The sequence below is a fragment of the Bombina bombina genome, chromosome 5, assembly GCF_027579735.1.
Source record: "Bombina bombina isolate aBomBom1 chromosome 5, aBomBom1.pri, whole genome shotgun sequence".
Taxonomy (NCBI): Eukaryota; Metazoa; Chordata; class Amphibia; order Anura; family Bombinatoridae; genus Bombina; species Bombina bombina.
This window is the reverse complement of record NC_069503.1, coordinates 483576198-483592840: the sequence shown is the minus strand read 5'-3', so window position 1 is coordinate 483592840 and position 16643 is coordinate 483576198. Positions and strand designations below refer to the sequence as shown.

The following is a 16643-nucleotide window of genomic DNA, read 5'->3' as shown; positions in this document are numbered from 1 at the left end:
TCACAAATTTTAGGTTTCTCACTGAAATTATTTACAAACAGCTTGTGCAATTATGACACAAATTGTTATACATGCTTCTCTGGGATCCCCTTTGTTCAGAAATAGCAGACATTTATGACTTTGGTGTTGCTATTTGTTAATTAGAAGGCTGCTAAATGCCGCTGCGCAACACACTTGTATTATGCCCAGCAGTGAAGGGGTTAATTAGGTAGCTTGTAGGGTTAATTTTAGCTTTAGTGTAGAGATCAGCCTCCCACCTGACACATCCCACCCCTGATCCCTCCCTGACCCCTCTCAAACAGCTCCCTTCCCTCCCCCACCTCACAATTGTCACCGCCATCTTAAGTACGGGCAGAAAGTCTGCCAGTACTAAAATAAAAGTTTTTTTTATTATTATTATTATTATTATTTTTTTATAACCTCCCTGACCCCCAAACAGCTTTCTAACACTCCCCCCTCTAACACCCAGTTTAAAAATAAATAAATCATTTTTCTGTACTATAACAGCCCCCGCTCAATTCCCTACCCCCCTCCCAGATCCCTTTCGGTAATCAAGGGACAGCTGAGCCAACCGCCTCTGGGGGTTCCATCCCCCGAGAGGAGAGTTCCCTACCGCTCCATACTTCTACACATGCGGGTAACCCTACACATGCGGGTAACCCAGTTTATGATTATTCCTCCATGCAGTGTGGCGTGTTCCCTCTGGAGGTTGCAGCACGTTTTCGCTTCCACATTTTTTTGGCAATTATTCGTCTGTAGAGTCCAGACGTTTATGCGCGTTTGTGCTCGTGTCCTATTGTCCCGGGTCTACCACCTTGGGGAGGGCCTGTACAGTTCCCTGTGGGTGTAACTGTCCTTGAGTGTTGTGCCTTTTGTTATAGAGTGGCGCGTCTTCGCGTCTTACTCATATTTTTCAGTTATTAAATTATCTTTTTCTCGGATACGGGAATTTTCAGTCTGCTTCGAATGGTGCACCTCATTAGACATGTGGGAATGATGTAATCTCCTGACTGTTCTTTTTTGAGATCCTTCCCAGTTTTTTGAAAGATTAGGGATCCGTTTGGCTGGTCCTGCGGTAAGCCTGTTTTCTTATTGGACGTTAACCTGTGGATTGCCTTATATTTTCTTTTATCCGATTAGGATGTCTTTTAATTTGTTTATTATTTTCCTTCGGGAATCTTAAACTTGGATCGATACTCTCTGTTACTTCTACGGAAGTGTTTTTGGGGACATATTAGTCCTATGTTTGTCTGTTTTCCCTTTCTCCAACATTGGTGTGTCCGGTCCACGGCGTCATCCTTACTTGTGGGATATCTCTTCCCCAACAGGAAATGGCAAAGAGTCCCAGCAAAGCTGGCCATATAGTCCCTCCTAGGCTCCGCCCACCCCAGTCATTCTCTTTGCAGTTGCACAGGCAACATCTCCACGGAGATGGTTAAGAGTTTTTCTCATACAGACATCGTTCTGGCCTTTCTCAGATCACACGGATGGAAGGTGAACATAGAAAAGAGTTCTCTGTCTCCGTCAACAAGAGTTCCCTTCTTGGGAACAATAATAGATTCCTTAGAAATGAGGATTTTTCTGACAGAGGTCAGAAAGTCAAAACTTCTAAGCACTTGTCAAGTTCTTCATTCTGTTCCACGTCCTTCCATAGCGCAGTGCATGGAAGTAGTAGGGTTGATGGTTGCAGCAATGGACATAGTTCCTTTTGCACGAATTCATCTAAGACCATTACAACTGTGCATGCTCAAACAGTGGAATGGGGACTATACAGACTTGTCTCCAATGATTCAAGTAGATCAGAAGACCAGAGATTCACTCCGTTGGTGGCTGACCCTGGACCATCTGTCCCAGGGAATGAGCTTCCGCAGACCAGAGTGGGTCATTGTCACGACCGACGCCAGTCTAGTGGGCTGGGGCGCGGTCTGGGAATCCCTGAAAGCTCAGGGTCTATGGTCTCGGGAAGAGTCTCTTCTCCCGATAAACATTCTGGAACTGAGAGTGATATTCAATGCTCTCAGGGCTTGGCCTCAACTAGCAAAGGCCAGATTCATAAGGTTCCAATCAGACAACATGACGACTGTTGCGTATATCAATCATCAGGGGGGAACAAGGAGTTCCCTGGCGATGAAAGAAGTGACCAAAATAATTCAATGGGCGGAGGATCACTCCTGCCACCTGTCTGCGATCCACATCCCAGGTGTGGAAAACTGGGAGGCGGATTTTCTGAGTCGTCAGACATTCCATCCGGGGGAGTGGGAACTCCATCCGGAGATCTTTGCCCAAATAACTCAATTATGGGGCATTCCAGACATGGATCTGATGGCGTCTCGTCAGAACTTCAAGGTTCCTTGCTACGGGTCCAGATCCAGGGATCCCAAGGCGACTCTAGTAGATGCACTAGTAGCACCTTGGACCTTCAACCTAGCTTATGTATTTCCACCGTTTCCTCTCATTCCCAGGCTGGTAGCCAGGATCAATCAGGAGAGGGCCTCGGTGATCTTGATAGCTCCTGCGTGGCCACGCAGGACTTGGTATGCAGACCTGGTGAATATGTCATCGGTTCCACCATGGAAGCTACCTTTGAGACAGGACCTTCTTGTTCAGGGTCCATTCGAACATCCAAATCTGGTCTCCCTCCAGCTGACGGCTTGGAGATTGAATGCTTGATTCTATCGAAGCGTGGGTTTTCAGATTCTGTGATAGATACTCTGGTTCAGGCCAGAAAACCAGTAACTAGAAAGATTTACCATAAAATATGGAAAAGATATATCTGTTGGTGTGAATCCAAAGGATTCCCATGGAATAAGATAAAAATTCCTAAGATTCTCTCCTTTCTACAAGAAGGTTTGGAGAAAGGATTATCTGCAAGTTCTCTAAAGGGACAGATCTCTGCTTTATCTGTCTTACTACATAAAAGACTGGCAGCTGTGCCAGATGTTCAAGCATTTGTTCAGGCTCTGGTTAGGATCAAGCCTGTTTACAGACCTTTGACTCCTCCCTGGAGTCTAAATCTAGTTCTTTCAGTTCTTCAAGGGGTTCCGTTTGAACCTTTACATTCCATAGATATTAAGTTACTATTTTGGAAAGTTTTGTTTTTGGTTGCAATTTCTTCTGCTAGAGAGTTTCAGAGTTATCTGCTCTGCAGTGTTCTCCGCCCTATCTGGTGTTCCATGCAGATAAGGTGGTTTTGCGTACTAAGCCTGGTTTTCTTCCAAAGGTTGTTTCTAACAAAAATATTAACCAGGAGATAGTTGTACCTTCTTTATGTCCGAATCCAGTTTCAAAGAAGGAACGTTTGTTACACAATTTGGACGTAGTCCGTGCTCTAAAATTCTATTTAGAGGCTACAAAAGATTTCAGACAAACATCTTCTTTGTTTGTTGTTTATTCTGGTAAAAGGAGAGGTCAAAAAGCGACTTCTACCTCTCTTTCCTTTTGGCTTAAAAGCATCATCCGATTGGCTTATGAGACTGCCGGACGGCAGCCTCCTGAAAGAATCACAGCTCACTCCACTAGGGCTGTGGCTTCCACATGGGCCTTCAAGAACGAGGCTTCTGTTGACCAGATATGTAAGGCAGCGACTTGGTCTTCACTGCACACTTTTGCCAAATTTTACAAATTTGATACTTTTGCTTCTTCGGAGGCTATTTTTGGGAGAAAGGTTTTGCAAGCCGTGGTGCCTTCCGTTTAGGTAACCTGATTTGCTCCCTCCCTTCATCCGTGTCCTAAAGCTTTGGTATTGGTTCCCACAAGTAAGGATGACACCGTGGACCGGACACACCAATGTTGGAGAACACAGAATTTATGCTTACCTGATAAATTACTTTCTCCAACGGTGTGTCCGGTCCACGGCCCGCCCTGGTTTTTTAATCAGGTCTGATGAATTATTTTCTCTAACTACAGTCACCACGGTACCATATGGTTTCTCCTATATATTTCCTCCTGTCCGTCGGTCGAATGACTGGGGTGGGCGGAACCTAGGAGGGACTATATGGCCAGCTTTGCTGGGACTCTTTGCCATTTCCTGTTGGGGAAGAGATATCCCACAAGTTAGGATGACGCCGTGGACCGGACACACCGTTGGAGAAAGTAATTTATCAGGTAAGCATAAATTCTGTTTTTTCTCCTCTGAGGGAGAATTTATGCAGCTTAATGGTTAGGACCCGGGTGCAGGCTGGTCCTGTTGGGTTCCTCTCTGTCTTGTGGCTGTTCAGACACGTGGCGCCATTCTGATTGGCTGGTCCGGTCGAGGTGCCGAGTGCTCATGTTATCATTGTCTCAGTCCTTATAGTCTTAAATTTGTATGACTGGGTCAGTCGAGTTTCTGCTGCGTCATTTTCTATGGCGTCTGGTATGTCGGACCGTAGTGTTCCTATCCCATGTGGTGGAGAGTTGGAGGGCTTAGCGCCTTTTTTCCCGCCGAGTGAGCATTTTGGCCTTTTTCTTTTGAGGCTCGAGGATTGTCATTGGAGTTGGTCCTCAGCAGCTAGTAGTTGAAGGGTAGTTCGGCTGCCTTGCAGCGGTGGGGTTGCAGAATGTAACCAGCTGCAGCTATTGCACATTGACTGTGTACTGTCTATGTAAGGAACCTTCCCCTTTAAGGGCACTTCCTCACCTCTCTGCTATATAAGGGCTCCTCCCACTACGTGTCCTCACTGGATTATTGAAGTACTGAAGTAACCTCATCTGATCTAGCCTCAAGCTGCATCCTGATAGAGTTCCTGGCAACTATTCTGGAGTTCACATCGGATCCTCAGAAGGAGGTCGTTACCTACCTTCCCTTACTTCCTTCTGCCTGCTGGAGATCTCACTTGGTTTTGCTGAATTCCCCTGTGCTTTAGTTCCTCCAGATTAGGCATCCATTACAAGGCTACTGATTCTCTCTCCTTGCTCAGCCCGGCTTTCGGTGACGTCATCAGCTACGGCCCAGACGTCCGTCTCCCTTCTCAGTGAATAGGTCTGTCACCATACATCAGCATATACCGTAAGTCTCTATATGCACTTAGTTCTCAGCTGCACATGTTATATATCCTTCTTGCTTACCTGACTGTTTTAGTGCTGTTGGTATATGTAAAGTGTTTAGCTCTGACTCTTTACTGTTGCAACCTATTCCATAAAATATACCTGTGCTTACTTAATTGTGAGGAATCTGAATCAAATTCATACTGCCTAAAGTTACAGCCACATTTACCTTAGATGTTGTAGCTATACTTAAGGCTATACTAAGACCGTTCAGTTACCCTTGCCATGCAGTATTTGGGTTAACCAAACTGTCATACTCACATATTTGAATAACTCCTTTTTGATAACAGTTTCTATTAAAGGAATTTTAAGTTTGTTACAGTCTATCTGTTTTTCTGAGACTTTTCCCTCTTCCTTTGTAGTCTCCATGTTACTTCTCCTTTTAGGGGCCTGGGAGATGTTTGTTCGCTGTTAGGGACACTGGGCGTGGTCTCCTTGGGTTTGCTTGGGGTTCCTCCATGAATGGGGGTTGGTTTGCGCCCCTTTCTCCTTGTGACCATCAACTTGTTCGGAGGTGATGTGGAGACAAGCCTTTGCTCGAGTGGCTTTGACCTCGAGGTATCCCCTTGCCTTATTGTCCTGAGGCTGTTAGTGAGTCTAGAAGCTCTAGCGTCATTGTACGACTTTTACCGCATTGGCTCCTTGGAGAGTGGGACTTCGGCAGGGGGTGGTCTCTTCCTTAGGTCAGGACTTGCAAGTTTTTCTCGTTATCTGGGGTGATCTGGATATTGCATTAGTATCCACTGTGGTCTGGGTTGTTATTCAGACTGGGTGTTAAGTTTGCAGGTTTTATTTGTCTAAACAGTTGGGGGTTCGAACCTGTTTTCCCTGGGGCTTCCGGTTGCTGGGTTTCATTCAGCATTTTCCCTTGTGGATCCCGTTGTGGGTTGTTACCGGACCTTTAGGCTCCAGGGTTAATTTGGGATTCCCCAGTTCCTGGAAACTTGGGCTATGTCCTTTTACTCGGATTTCTTGACCTGGTCTTGGTTGTCCAGGTTTTCTGAATGTCGTTGCTCATTGGGCTTGTGTTGCACCTTATACGGTTTCCCTTGGTCAGCTTGCTGTAGTATCCATTGAATTCACTGCTCTGCAGGTGAATGGACTTGCAGTGTCTCTGCTGCTACTATTGCACATTGGTTACATGTTAGCAGGCTAGTTTTTAGGGGAATCACTTTCAACAGGGCTTTTGAGTTGGGGATTGATCTCTCCTTTAACCGGTGCTGCCTATTAGCCTTTTCCCCTTTTTGGGAGAGAGGTTAGTCTCCTTTTTATGGAGATGTGGTCCTTTTCTTAAGGATTCTCCTGGTTCAGGAGTTGGGACCTGTGAGTTTCCCTAGCTGAGAGGGATTTTCTCTCTGAGTTACGTTCCATTTGGAGTCTTGCTGGCTCCGTGTCTAAATTGGACCTTTTTGCTAGATCCTTTGGGTCTACGGCCCTGTTGTCTGTTCTAAGGAGTCAGGTTGCACCCATGCTCTGTTGGATTGGCTGAGGCAATTCTTCCGCTAGTTTTTGAGCTGGTTTTGGGGTTCTTCTGTTCCCCTATTTCAGACCTGCCATTGCTGGGGCTGGAATGGCTGGGAGTGGGTTTTGAGAGCCGTCATCTTCAGGATCTAGGTGGTCATAGTAGCTAGCTAGGTCCCTAAGCTTACAAGCAGAGGGTCTAGGATTGCTCCACCTCAGGTTCGGGGTGTCATTTCTCTTTCTTGGGGGACCTCGTGGAGGTTATGATTCCCCCTTTTTTGGAAGACCTGTGTGTGCCCTCTGTCTGGGAGTTGTCTTTTGCAATCTGCTCTTTTGCTGGCCACTTTTGCTCATCCTGAGGATGGGGGTGTGTTCTTGACTCAAAGTTTTTCGCCTGGGTCTGTTACACGTTTTTTTGTAGCGGAATACTTCAGTGTTCCAAGTTTGGACTATGTGAGGACTCCGTCTTCTGTCGTCTTTTGGTGTTTTTGCACGACGTTTGAGAGAAAGTTTTCTCTGTTTCTATGCCCAGTCCTATACCTCCGGTTTCCCTGGTCTAGTCTCCCCTTGTCTGTCGGGACCCATTTGGGCCCTTGTGAGCTGGGCTCACTCTGGGGGGCTTTTCCTTTTATGGATCTTGTGACCTTTCGTTTTTTTCCCTTTGGTTCTTCCTGGCCCTCTCCCTTTGGGAGTTTAGGCTGGTGTTCCCTTCTTTAGTGAGGGGTGAGTGGGGAGGAACCGACTGTTGGTGCGATGGTGTCTCCTTTAGGCCTATTGGCTCAGTTGAGTCTGATTTTGTGCTCTCTAGCTAGGCTCTGGACTACCTGCGGGTCAGTTTCCTCTGGGCTTTTCCTTTCAAAGTTTTCTCGGCTTCGACCGAAGCTGGGGTTTTTGTGGGCAGTGGTTTCAGGCTTGGTGCCCTAAGAATGGGCCACCTATTGTACCCTCCCATATTGGCATTCAGTGTCCTCTATAGCTTGGGTATTGTTTTCCCAAAAGTAATGAATGCAGCTGTGGACTCTTTCCATTTAAGAAGAAAAACATAAATTATGCTTACCTGATAATTTTCTTCTGATGGAAAGAGTCCACAGCTCTCCACCCGTAATTTTTATGTGGAGTGTCCTTATTTTATTCTTCTGGCACCTTTCACCCTGATATTTGTTCTACTGTTCCTTGTTCCTCAGCAGAATGACTGGGGGATGAGGGGAGTGGGAGGAGTATTTAAGCCTTTGGCTGGGGTGTCTTTGCCTCCTCCTGGTGACCAGGTTCTTATTTCCCAAAAGTAATGAATGCAGCTGTGGACTTTCCATCAGAAGAAAAGAAAATTATCAGGTAAGAATAATTTATGTTTTTTAGATACTGGCCTTTAATTTGTTAAATTTTACAATCACTTTAATTGGAATAATTGTGCTATGTATTATTCGTCATTTTAAAAGGATTTTACCTTTTATTTATTTTTTTTAAACTTAATTTGTGTCCATTTTTGTCACTGTCCTATCTAGCAATTCTAGCTTGATAAAACTTCTAGAGATGGTCTTCCATTCAGTGAAAGTTGCAGAAAGTTTGTTTTGCCCATGCTCAGAAAAGAACAAAATGAAGCTCAACTTATGTTACTAACATTTTAGCTCCCTCATTTCCCTGAGGGCAGTGGCTACACTGAGAATTTCTAAATGCTCATTTTGCAAGAAAACAAGTAATATGTTTGCTAAATTTGTACACTATCTGTTTCTTTTTAAGTTTACTTTTATTTAGCATATTTGTTTTTACTAAAGGAGCACTGTTTCATACCCCTTTGTGACGATAACCATATAACCATTTAAAGTAGATAATTTGTGTTACCAGTAAACTGGGTATTGTACCTAATAAGCATATTTATGCGGTTACCTAAAATGTGAGATATATTTTTAAACAGATTACAATATTTGAGTTGGTGCAGTTTAGCAAGCTGTACTGTATAACCTGGTGTCAGATATGACGTTTTCTGACGTATTAATAGAACTTCACATTTTCTACTGCAATCAACACATACATTAAATATATATATTTTTCTTTATATAGGGAATGATCATTTAAGTGTTTTCCAAAGAAGAGGCGATACTTCTGGAATGAGAGCACATAGTGTGCAGAGTCTTCTTGATTTTTGCATGGATTCTAGCAAAGCAGAAGCAGGAAACAGAACTGGTTTTAAACAGAGCACTGCGTTACATAAAGCAAAGACATCTCATCGTGAGAAGAAAATTGATTATGTTACTATCAATAACTTCTCTGAATTAGAACCATCAGAAATTGTTTTGAAACTAGCTGCACCAGGAAGTGGACTGAAGGAATTTCTGAATGAAAGCAATGTTGAATTTCAATTGTTAAAGGGTTTCCTTAAAATATTAAATATATCCATTACATGCATAACCAACCGTCAAAGCCTAATATATATTCTTAGTAAAATACAAGGTTCTATTTTCATAAAACAGGTGCTCCCTCTCCACATTTTGGATGTTATGAGTAACGGCTCTCAGCAAGATAAAGGATTTTCATTTATTGATAATATTATTGTCTTACTCAAAGAGTTAGTAAGCAATTTTCCATCTAGTTCTTTTGCAGAAGTAATGATTGTGGAAACCTTGTTAAAAAAGGGTATGGATGATATGCTACAAAGTGGTAAGAATTTTCCAGAAGAAATTCAGAAAAAACTTACTGAGCTACAATCATTTCTCCAGTACCTACAACAGAAAAAGCAAGAAGGAACACTGAAATCCGATAACTATGTTTATATGGTGGGAAGTAGGGGGGACATACAAGATAATGATTTTAGGAGTATGTCAATTTATCCAACAGACAAGGACATTTATTTGGATCAAAATCCCTTAATGCGCCCAAACATTGTAAATGGATCATATCCTGATGCTAAATCTTACCTTGACACCCATTTTCGTCTACTAAGAGAAGACTTTATACGTCCTCTTAGAGGTGGAATTTCTCAACTTATAAGTATCAAACAAAAGGACTTGGCTAAAGCAAAATTTGATGATATTCGACTCTATTTTGATACCAAGATTTCATCTCCTTTATGTACTAAAGCTGGAATAGTTCACCAGGTTGAATTTAGCATAGCCAATCTGAAACAAGTCCTCTGGGAGAGTTCACGCCGTCTACTGTATGGATCTCTTGTTTGCCTCTCCAATGACAACTTTAAAAACATGTTTTATGCTACGGTAGCTGATAGGAATGTTAAAGATCTTAAAATGGGAATTATTACCTTAATGTTTACTGAAGAAAGTCGTCAGAAGCTCGCACAGTATTCCATAGAGGATCGTTTTTTAATGGTAGAAACAACAGCTTATTTTGAAGCATACCGCCATGTTTTAGAGGGACTGAAAGAAATGGTAGACAGTGAGATTCCTTTTCAAAACTACATAGTTAACTGTGATACGGAAATGTATGCACCATCATATGTGTCAGAAAACAGAACTGATTATAGACTGCCAAATGCTATCAAAGGAAGCCACTCTAACACTGATGAGACTGTGAACTTCCTGAAATATTATTTGCACAACAAACTTAGAGAAACTACTAGAAATGAGAGTAAATTTGATGTGCTTGATTTTACAACTTGGCCAACTAAAGAGGAACTAGATCTGGATAGATCCCAGTTTAAAGCATATCAAGTAGCTTTAACAAGTGAACTTTCCATTATACAAGGTCCACCAGGCACAGGTAAGCACTATATTTTACCATTTATTTGTGTCTGAAAAAAGCAAGCAAGTGTTAAAAAAAACCCTTATATAATATGTTATATAGCCATATGACTCATAAGTATTATCTGTTAATGGACTAGTATAATGTAAAGTAATAACATAGTTTACTTTTCTTTCATCATTTGTTGAGTGTCCACTAGCTATTATATGTGGGATTAAAGTCCAGTCCTATAGGAGGAGGCAAAATACCCCACATAACTTTAATCCCTTCTACTTTCCCATGATTCCTTAGTCAATTATTTGCCTCCAGAAAGGAATGATAGTGAAACATAAAGTGCTGATTTGCACATTGTTTAAAATGGGTTCTCAAGCTGATTTAAGACCCATAATCCTCCTCAAAGAACCTACAAACAGAATGGGCCAGTCTAAAAGAAACAGTATTATGCAGCTAAGGTGACCACGGTAGACAAAGGTGCTGACATGTAAGTACCTTGCACCTTCATAGCCCGGATATTAGCATGAACATGTACACATGTTTCACATAGCCGGGGAACATAATTATATATACCAGATAAAGCTACATAGAGCTAATTTTTGAGGTTTTCTTCACTTCAGTGCAGACCTCAGGGGGTTAACTTTTTGGCAGCCAAACAGAGAGCTCTTCCCCTCAAATCCTGTGGCCACCTTGCTGACACACTGCAAGTTCTCCACAGAGCCTAGGAGTGGTAAGCACCCTCAATAATAATAACAATAGCCATGCATAGATTTATATTTATTTCCTAAGATATGGTGAGTCCACAACGTCATCAATTACTGTTGGGAATATCACTCCTGGCCAGGAGGAGGAGGCAAAGAGCACCACAGTCAAACTGTTAAGTATCACTTCCCTTCCTACAAACCCCAGTCATTCTCTTTACCTTTAGCGCATGGTCGAGGTGAAGTTTTGGTGTCTGAAGAAAATTGGATTCATCTCACTTCAATCTAGATTTTATTATTTTAGAAAGCCATAGTAGGTTTGCTCTGATCTTTTTCTTTTCTCAAGGATTGGGTCTAGCCGTACTCCACGTTAGTCTCTTCAGTAGGGCAGTGGTGGCTTTAAAGCAGTTAGGAAAATGCAGCAAGGCCCACCTTACAAGTTCCTAACATTTTTGCTGCCCATGGTATAGAAAGCCAGATTTGGTTACTCTGTTCTTTCTTTTCTCTACAGGTCTCTGTGAAGGGTGGCGTCCTCTCATACCATGTAGGCTGTCCTCCTGCCGGATGGCTAGACTGTAGGTAAGTGCCTTTTTCGTCTTCTGTGTGGGAGACTGGCATTAAAAGGGTTAAGGAGCCTTCTCTGCAACATTATGTGGGACAGATATATCCTTTAGAAGGATATTTTAGGCAGGATGCAGGTACTTTATGGTGACAGGAGACTAGGGGTTAATAAGGATTCCCCTGATTGTTTGGGCTTATGTGTAAGTTTAGAGGCACCTAAGGGGTTAACGACAACTCTTATTTATTTCTTCTGTTATGTGTGATCAGTCCACGGGTCATCATTACTTCTGGGATATAACTCCTCCCCAACAGGAAATGCAAGAGGATTCACCCAGCAGAGCTGCATATAGCTCCTCCCCTCTACGTCAGTCCCAGTCATTCTCTTGCACCCAACGACTAGATAGGATGTGTGAGAGGACTATGGTGATTATACTTAGTTTTTATGACTTCAATCAAAAGTTTGTTATTTTACAATAGCACCGGAGCGTGTTATTACTTCTCTGGCAGAGTTTGAGGAAGAATCTGCCAGAGTTTTTTACTATGATTTTAACCGGAGTTGTTAAGATCATATTGCTGTTCTCGGCCATCTGAGGGAGGTAAAGGCTTCAGATCAGGGGACAGCGGGCAGATGAATCTGCATTGAGGTATGTAGCAGTTTTTATTTTCTGAATGGAATTGATGAGAAAATCCTGCCATACCGTTAAAATGACATGTATGTATACACTTCAGTATTCTGGGGATGGTATTTCACCGGAACTACTCTGTTAAAGGTCACTAATCCTTTTATCATGTTAAACGTTTTTTACTGGAATGTAGAATCGTTTACATTGCTGAGGTACTGTGTGAATAAATATTTGGGCATTATTTTCCACTTGGCAGCCTTTTTGCTTTTATTGTGACAGTTTCGTTTCTCTTCACTGCTGTGTGGGAGAGGCAGGGGCCGTTTTTGGCGCTCTTTGCTACGCATCAAAAAATTCCAGTCAGTTACTTTTATATTTCCTGCATGATCCGGTTCATCTCTGACAGATCTCAGGGGTCTTCAAACTTCTTTTAAGGGAGGTAAATTCTCTCAGCAGAGCTGTGAGAATTCTTATAGTGACTGTGAATAAAAACGTTGCTTTGTATTTTTTATGTCAAATTTAATTATTGTTATTTTACTAATGGGAACAAACCTTTGCTAAAAGTTGTGTTGTTTTAAAGTTTGATGCTATAACTGTTTTTCAGTTCATTATTTCAACTGTCATTTAATCGTTTAGTACCTCTTTGAGGCACAGTACGTTTTTGCTAAAAAAGATTATAACCAAGTTGTAAGTTTTTTTTGCTAGTGTGTTAAACATGTCTGACTCAGAGGAAGATATCTGTGTCATTTGTTCCAATGCCAAGGTGGAGCCCAATAGAAATTTATGTACTAACTGTATTGATGCTACTTTAAATAAAAGTCAATCTGTACAATGTGAACAAATTTCACCAAACAGCGAGGGGAGAGTTATGCCGACTAACTCGCCTCACGCGGCAGTACCTGCATCTCCCGCCCGGGAGGTGCGTGATATTATGGCGCCTAGTACATCTGGGCGGCCATTACAGATAACATTACAAGATATGGCTACTGTTATGACTGAAGTTTTGTCTAAATTACCAGAACTAAGAGGCAAGCGTGATCACTCTGGGGTGAGAACAGAGTGCGCTGACAATGCTAGGGCCATGTCTGATACTGCGTCACAGCTCGCAGAGCATGAGGACGGAGAGCTTCATTCTGTGGGTGACGGTTCTGATCCAAACAGATTGGACTCAGATATTTCAAATTTTAAATTTAAATTGGAGAACCTCCGCGTATTACTAGGGGAGGTCTTAGCAGCTCTCAACGATTGTAACACCGTTGCAATACCAGAGAAACTGTGCAGGTTGGATAAATACTTTGCGGTACCGGCGAGTACTGAAGTTTTTCCTATACCTAAGAGACTAACTGAAATTGTTACTAAGGAGTGGGATAGACCCGGTGTGCCGTTCTCACCCCCTCCAATATTTAGAAAGATGTTTCCAATAGACGCCACCACTCGGGACTTATGGCAAACGGTTCCCAAGGTGGAGGGAGCAGTTTCTACTTTAGCTAAGCGTACCACTATCCCGGTGGAGGATAGCTGTGCTTTCTCAGATCCAATGGATAAAAAATTAGAGGGTTACCTTAAGAAAATGTTTGTTCAACAAGGTTTTATATTGCAACCCCTTGCATGTATCGCGCCGATTACGGCTGCGGCAGCATTTTGGATTGAGTCGCTGGAAGAGAACCTTAGTTCATCTACGCTAGACGACATTACGGACAGGCTTAGAGTCCTTAAACTAGCTAATTCTTTCATTTCGGAGGCCGTAGTACATTTAACCAAACTTACGGCTAAGAACTCAGGATTCGCCATACAGGCACGTAGGGCGCTGTGGCTAAAATCCTGGTCAGCAGATGTTACTTCTAAGTCCAAATTACTTAATATACCTTTCAAGGGGCAGTCTTTATTTGGGCCCGGTTTGAAAGAAATTATCGCTGACATTACAGGGGGTAAGGGCCACGCCCTACCCCAAGACAAAGCCAAAGCTAAGGCTAGACAGTCTAATTTTCGTCCCTTTCGGAATTTCAAAACAGGAGCAGCATCAACCTCCACTGCACCAAAACAGGAAGGAGCTGTTGCTCGTTACAGGCAAGGCTGGAAGCCTAACCAGGCCTGGAACAAGAGCAAGCAGGCCAGGAAACCTGCTGCTGCCCCAAAGACAGCATGAATCGAGAGCCCCCGATCCGGGACCGGATCTAGTGGGGGGCAGACTCTCTCTCTTCGCCCAGGCCTGGGCAAGAGATGTTCAGGATCCCTGGGCACTAGAGATCATATCTCAGGGATACCTTCTAGACTTCAAATTATCTCCCCCAAGAGGGAGATTTCATCTGTCAAGGTTGTCAACAAGCCAGATAAAGAAAGAAGCGTTTCTACGCTGCGTACAAGATCTGTTATTAATGGGAGTGATCCATCCGGTTCCGCGGTCGGAACAAGGACAAGGGTTCTACTCAAACCTGTTTGTGGTTCCCAAAAAAGAGGGAACTTTCAGGCCTATCTTAGATTTAAAGATTCTAAACAAATTCCTAAGAGTTCCATCGTTCAAAATGGAAACTATTCGGACAATTTTACCCATGATCCAAGAGGGTCAGTACATGACCACTGTGGATTTAAAGGATGCTTACCTTCACATTCCGATCCACAAAGATCATCACCGGTATCTAAGGTTTGCCTTCTTAGACAGGCACTACCAGTTTGTAGCTCTTCCATTCGGATTGGCTACGGCTCCAAGAATCTTCACAAAGGTTCTGGGTGCCCTTCTGGCGGTACTAAGACCGCGAGGGGTTTCGGTAGCTCCGTACCTAGACGACATTCTAATACAAGCTTCAAGCTTTCAAACTGCCAAGTCTCATACAGAGTTAGTTCTGGCATTTCTAAGGTCGCATGGATGGAAAGTGAACGAAAAGAAGAGTTCTCTCTTTCCTCTCACAAGAGTTCCATTCTTGGGGACTCTTATAGATTCTGTAGAAATGAAGATTTACCTGACAGAAGACAGGTTAACAAAGCTTCAAAATGCATGCCGTGTCCTTCATTCCATTCAACACCCGTCAGTAGCTCAATGCATGGAGGTGATCGGCTTAATGGTAGCGGCAATGGACATAGTACCTTTTGCACGCCTACATCTCAGACCGCTGCAATTATGCATGCTAAGTCAGTGGAATGGGGATTACTCAGATTTGTCCCCTACTCTGAATCTAAATCAAGAGACCAGAAATTCTCTTCTATGGTGGCTTTATCGGCCACACCTGTCCAGGGGGATGCCATTCAGCAGGCCAGACTGGACAATTGTAACAACAGACGCCAGCCTACTAGGTTGGGGCGCTGTCTGGAATTCTCTGAAGGCTCAGGGACTATGGAATCAGGAGGAGAGTCTCCTGCCAATAAACATTCTGGAATTGAGAGCGGTTCTCAATGCCCTTCTGACTTGGCCCCAGTTAACAACTCGGGGGTTCATCAGGTTTCAGTCGGACAACATCACGACTGTAGCTTACATCAACCATCAGGGAGGGACAAGAAGCTCCCTAGCAATGATGGAAGTATCAAAGATAATTCGCTGGGCAGAGTCTCACTCTTGCCACCTGTCAGCAATCCACATCCCGGGAGTGGAGAACTGGGAGGCGGATTTCTTGAGTCGCCAAACTTTTCATCCGGGGGAGTGGGAACTTCATCCGGAGGTTTTTGCCCAAATACTTCGACGTTGGGGCAAACCAGAGATAGATCTCATGGCGTCTCGCCAGAACGCCAAACTTCCTCGCTACGGGTCCAGATCCAGGGATCCGGAAGCAGTTCTGATAGATGCTTTGACAGCACCTTGGAACTTCGGGATGGCTTATGTGTTTCCACCCTTCCCGCTGCTTCCTCGATTGATTGCCAAAATCAAACAGGAGAGAGCATCAGTAATTCTAATAGCACCTGCATGGCCACGCAGGACTTGGTATGCAGATCTAGTGGACATGTCATCCTGTCCGCCTTGGTCTCTACCTCTAAGACAGGACCTTCTGATACAGGGTCCATTCAAACATCAAAATCTAACTTCTCTGAAGCTGACTGCTTGGAAATTGAACGCTTGATTTTATCAAAACGTGGTTTTTCTGAGTCGGTTATTGATACCCTGATTCAGGCTAGGAAGCCTGTTACCAGAAGGATTTACCATAAAATATGGCGGAAATACCTATACTGGTGCGAATCCAAAGGTTACTCCTGGAGTAAGGTTAGGATCGCTAGGATATTGTCTTTTCTACAAGAAGGCTTAGATAAGGGTTTATCAGCTAGCTCATTAAAGGGACAGATTTCAGCTCTGTCCATCTTGTTACACAGGCGTCTGTCAGAAGATCCAGACGTCCAGGCTTTTTGTCAGGCTCTAGCTAGGATCAAGCCTGTGTTTAAGGCTGTTGCTCCGCCATGGAGTTTAAACTTAGTTCTTAACGTTTTACAGGGTGTTCCGTTTGAACCCCTTCATTCCATTGATATAAAATTGTTATCTTGGAAAGTTCTGTTTTTAATGGCTATTTCCTCGGCTCGAAGAGTTTCTGAGTTATCAGCCTTACATTGTGATTCCCCTTATCTGATTTTTCACTCAGACAAGGTAGTTCTGCGTACTAAACCTGGGTTC

The 16643-nt window shown here is 43.4% G+C and overlaps 1 protein-coding gene across 2 annotated transcripts in view; it reads left to right on the top strand.

Moving 5' to 3' along the window:
• LOC128660496 (NFX1-type zinc finger-containing protein 1) overlaps positions 1-16643 on the top strand; it is a 325702-nt gene that overhangs the window by 108450 nt on the left and 200609 nt on the right. For both annotated transcript variants that reach the window (XM_053714391.1, XM_053714390.1), the window contains exon 6: positions 8545-10197. In XM_053714391.1, coding sequence (XP_053570366.1) covers positions 8545-10197 — 1653 coding nt within the window. The remainder of the gene's footprint in view (positions 1-8544; positions 10198-16643) is intronic.